The sequence below is a fragment of the Chrysochloris asiatica genome, unplaced genomic scaffold, assembly GCF_000296735.1.
Source record: "Chrysochloris asiatica unplaced genomic scaffold, ChrAsi1.0 scaffold00002, whole genome shotgun sequence".
Taxonomy (NCBI): domain Eukaryota; kingdom Metazoa; phylum Chordata; class Mammalia; order Afrosoricida; family Chrysochloridae; genus Chrysochloris; species Chrysochloris asiatica.
In genome coordinates, this window is record NW_006408520.1 from 21,052,996 (window position 1) to 21,057,628 (window position 4,633).

Consider the following 4,633-nt stretch of genomic DNA (forward strand, 5'->3'; position numbering starts at 1 on the left):
TTTGTTTGTTTATTTTATATGTGCATAAATATTTTTGCTTTGTTGATTTGTGAAACATAAGATGTAAAAGGGAAGGCACAGGGAGGAAGCTGAATAATGGTTGTTGAAGGGAGGGTATTTAAATAATTTAGATGGAACAAAATGTATGATTGGTTGAAAAAAAATCAGTAAGATTAAAAAAATTAATTCTTCAGTTTCATTTGTTACATTTCAAGGATGTAGCCATACATGGCTACTAGCTACCATGATAGACATTATAAGTCTCAATGGCCTTTCTAGGAATTAGCCTACCTATCTGTGGCTAAGGAAAGAAAACTAGATAATGCCTAGTTTTAACCATTCTCTGTTGAATTTGTTTTGATATCATCTCCTGGATAATTATGACTAGTGCTGTTTTGATATACTTCCATGAAATGTTAGGATAAAACTTGTTCAGGGTCCCATATAAGACAAAAGAAAACATATGAATGGTTATATCCATGAGCTTTTAATTTCTGTCCTGAAAATAAATAAAGGGCTCAGAAACTTACTGCCCACCCTCCCACCTCCACACACACCAACCTTCATTATGGCCACTTAGATGTGCATATATAAGTCTTTACTGTAAGTTGCCAATAAAACTTCCATTTTACCCCTTATTGACAGAATGAGCTAAATACCAGTTTCTGAGTTAACTTGACTAATCAATCAGTCAAAGAATCTTAGCTTTGACGGATTTCAAACAGGGCAGGTAATACCTGTAGTATATTTGTTGTTATTGTTGTTGTTAAGTATAGTCAAGTCAGTTTCAACTAACAGCAACACTGTATAGGTTTTCTGAGGAGAGTTTGGTAAGTCTGAACCACCGACCTTGTGGTTCAAACTGACCTTGCAGTCCAGTGCTTATTATATAGCACCACATCAGGTAGTATATTTAGGTAGTATATTATGTTAAAGGAAGGATGAAGCCCTGGTCTCCTGCTCTGTGTCATGAAATTTGTTTCATTGAAATGACATTTTGGCTGACCCTAAAACAGTGGAGAAAGTTCACATGGAGGTTTTAAATACAGCAAAGTTTTTCACGTATTATTGAGGATGATGATAAATCTTTTGACAGGCAGAGATGAAGTAGAAGGCATTCTTCATGGAAGAAAAGTGATAATCAAAGGTACTACTAGATGTATCTGAGGAGAAATGAGTAGTTCAGTTTCATTGAATTTCAAGGCACTTTTCAGTTAAGACTGAAAAGCTAGACTGGGGTCATTATGCCAGCAGAAACTAGAAACCACTGGAGGTTTCACATGGATGAACAATATAACTTGAACAATACATCAAGAAGACTACTCTTAAGAATTTAAAAGTAAAATGTGATATGCTCATAACACAATCTTGCTTGCTGAAAGCAAAGGACTTGAAGCACTTACTGATGAAGATCAAAGGCTACAGCCTTCAGAACGGATTACACTCTAAAATAAAACAAAAATCCTCACAACTAGACCAATAAGCAACATCAGGATAAATGAAGAAGACTGACGTCAAGGATTCCATTTTACTTGAATCCACAATCAACGCCCATTGAAGCAGCAGTCAAGAATCATATGAAATACTGCATTAGACAAATCTGTTGCAAAAGACCTCTTTAAAGTGTTAAAAACAAACAAACAAACAAAGATGTCACCTTGAAGACTAAGGTACACTTGGCCTAAGCCATGGTATTTTCATATGCCTCATATCCATGCAAAGCCTGCACAGTGTATAAGGAAGGGTGAAGACGAATTGATGCCTTTGAATACGATGTTGCCAAAAACCATCAAAATTACCATGGACTGCCAGAAGAACACACAAATCTGTCTCAAAAAAAGTACAACAAAAACGATCCTTAGAAGCAAGGATGGTGCGACTTTGGTTCATGCACTTTGTACATGTTATCAGAAGAGATCAATCCCTGATTTAACATAGCTTTTTATGATAATAATTATTAGTACAACAATAAGAAAATCAAGCATATTAAGAATACACAAGGGCCAAAGCAGTATGTTCCTTGCGGCAGAACGTTAGATTTCCTAGGTGTACCTAAATGATAGCGTAGCGGTTACGAATCGGGCTGTGAACTGCAAGGTCAGCAGTTCGAAACTACCAACTGCTTGCTCCATGGGAGAAAGATGATGCTTTCTACTCCCATAAAGATTTACAGCCTCGGAAACCCTGCACAGGGTCACTATGAGTCAGAACCGACTCCACTCCACGGCACATAACAACAACAACAACAACCTAAATGATACTTTCAATATATTAAGCTTAAGATCCCTGGTGTGGTGTTGCAGGATAAGCACTCGACTGTAAACTGCAAGGTGTGGTTCAAACTCGGCTCCTTGGAAATTTTGTATAGGGTTACTATGAGTAGAAAATGACTTGACAAAAGATAGAACTTAACAACAGTAACAAAGCTAAAATGTCTTCTGAAATATTTGTTACGTAACAAAAAAATAAAGGATATGTAAATATCCTCTCCATAATCACTTTTTGAAAATCACACTCACCTATAATTGTACCTGAGTTACTCAAAACATCTAGAGTATATGTTGTTCAACATTAAGTACATATAATATTCTATTTCTCCCTAACAGATTCTAAAAGTTAGTTTTCTATGACATGTTTTTACATTAGGATGTTTAACAAAAATCAACACTGTAGAATTTGTAATTAAACAAAGCATAGGGTGTGGGAAGGGTGTTAGTCATAGGCTTTTAAAAACATTTTAAATAACAAAAATTAGGTTTAGTGATCCAAAATCGCATATAAATTAGGACTCACTGATTCATTATGTAAATGAGTTTTCCTAAGTTCTCTAACATAGAACAGTTTGGCTTAGCAAACCATTTTATATAAATGACAACATGATTTAATAATACAGCATTTTGTATATTTCAAAAGAAGCCCATCCTGAAATTTATGTTTTACAATGGTTGAAGGGAAAGGGAGAAACATTTGTAAGTGAACCGCACACAATTTAAAATCTCTTCAAGGTTTGTGGGGGGAGGAAAGTAACTTTACTCTTACCTTCTGCACAGAAACTTGACATTCAGTTTCTACAACAATTGTGTCAGCATCACTAGACTGATGCATCACAGTACGGTCATTCAAGCCTTGTTCAGACTCACCTAGATGCAAACATTTTTATAATAATTAATCATGCTTGCTTGGATTGAATTTGATTTCTTTTCCTTCTAGGTCACAAACTTTAAAAACAAAATAATTCCTATTTTTGGATGATTTTTAGTTGGAGACTTGCTTTACTAAAAATAAGCATTTCTTTATGATTTGTTTGTTTGCTAGCATAAATTGTAGAAGACATTGTGGCTCACTTACCAGAATCCATTGCTTTTAATCTGTCTTCATGATACAAGGTAAGTCAAAAAGTGTTGCTACAAAATCATAGAAACCTTAAATGTTGAAATGTGAAGCTACTGTTTCTCAACATATCTACTATCTCACACTTCTGAAGGCAGTGTTTCAGTGTCGTTCCAACCCTTACTTAAAGAATTGTGTGTTCTTTTATTTACATCATGCCAAAATGACAGGGACTCAAAATGGTGTTCTTTTTCAATGTTTTTTGGATTTTCAAAACAAAAAGAAGCCTGAAGCAGCAGGATCGGGATACAGGGTAAATGGAGTAAGGTTTCCCAATGAAATCCTCCTAGGACAGCCTTTTCAACCTTTGAAGAATGAGCCGGATGCATTGTCCTGATGGGAAACAATAATTTGGTGCAATTTTGCTGGTTTTTTTCTAACTAGCACAATTTTCTATTAAAACTTCTTCCTAATAAGCTCCTACAATCCTTCTGGGTCCTTCAAGAAAATCTATCAAGATGATCTCTTTTGAAATACAAAACAAAAAACCATAATACCCAGTTTTCATAATCTTCTGAGCTGACCACTATTCCTTGAATTTAATTGGTCCTGCAGATCCAATTAGAAGCCACTATTTTGATTGGAACTGTTTTTGGAAGGGACCCTAATGAGACTAAGATAAGTGTACTAATGAGAGAACTCAGCAGTCATCCACTGATTACAAAGAATGTTTTATCACGTTCTTAGAATAAACACATACATGTATGAAATGAAACCCTAAAAGTAATAGTTCCTGACTTACCCTTGTATAACAGATCTCTAATTTGTAGACTGACCTTATCTCCAGGAATGGGTCTTGGTAAGCCCAAACCAATTACGGTAATCCTATCCTCCTACCAGTAACTTACCTAGGAAAAAGCAGATCTAAACCAATATGCAGTTTCCAAGGAAATTGCGGCCTGGTGGCCAGTTTTAAAACAAAACAAAAAAACCCCACCAATAATGGAATAACGAAGACATCAAATACCAAATAATAGCTACAGAAAGGATAGAAATTAGAAGTGTAAATGCTTTGTTTCATCAACCATAGTAGAGAAAACAAGTTACTTAAATCTATTACTTCTTAAGCTTTCATCCAAATTTTCCATTTATTAGGGGTAAAGATAACTACAGAGGGGTGGGGAAAGCAGAGACAAACAGTGGAAACTCCTCTGCCAAACCATCCCCAAAAAAGCAGAGAAAGAGTGGTCCGCAGAAAAACTGCAGAGCTTTGACTCTTGTTTAAGGTTCCGGATGCCAGTTT

The 4,633-nt window shown here is 35.5% G+C and overlaps 1 protein-coding gene across 1 annotated transcript in view; it reads right to left on the reverse strand.

Annotated features, from left to right (window-relative positions):
- Positions 1–4,633, reverse strand: part of BRDT (bromodomain, testis-specific) — a 113,163-nt gene that overhangs the window by 6,786 nt on the left and 101,744 nt on the right. Inside the window, exon 14 of the mRNA XM_006831058.1 lies at positions 3,040–3,140. Coding sequence (XP_006831121.1) covers positions 3,040–3,140 — 101 coding nt within the window. The remainder of the gene's footprint in view (positions 1–3,039; positions 3,141–4,633) is intronic.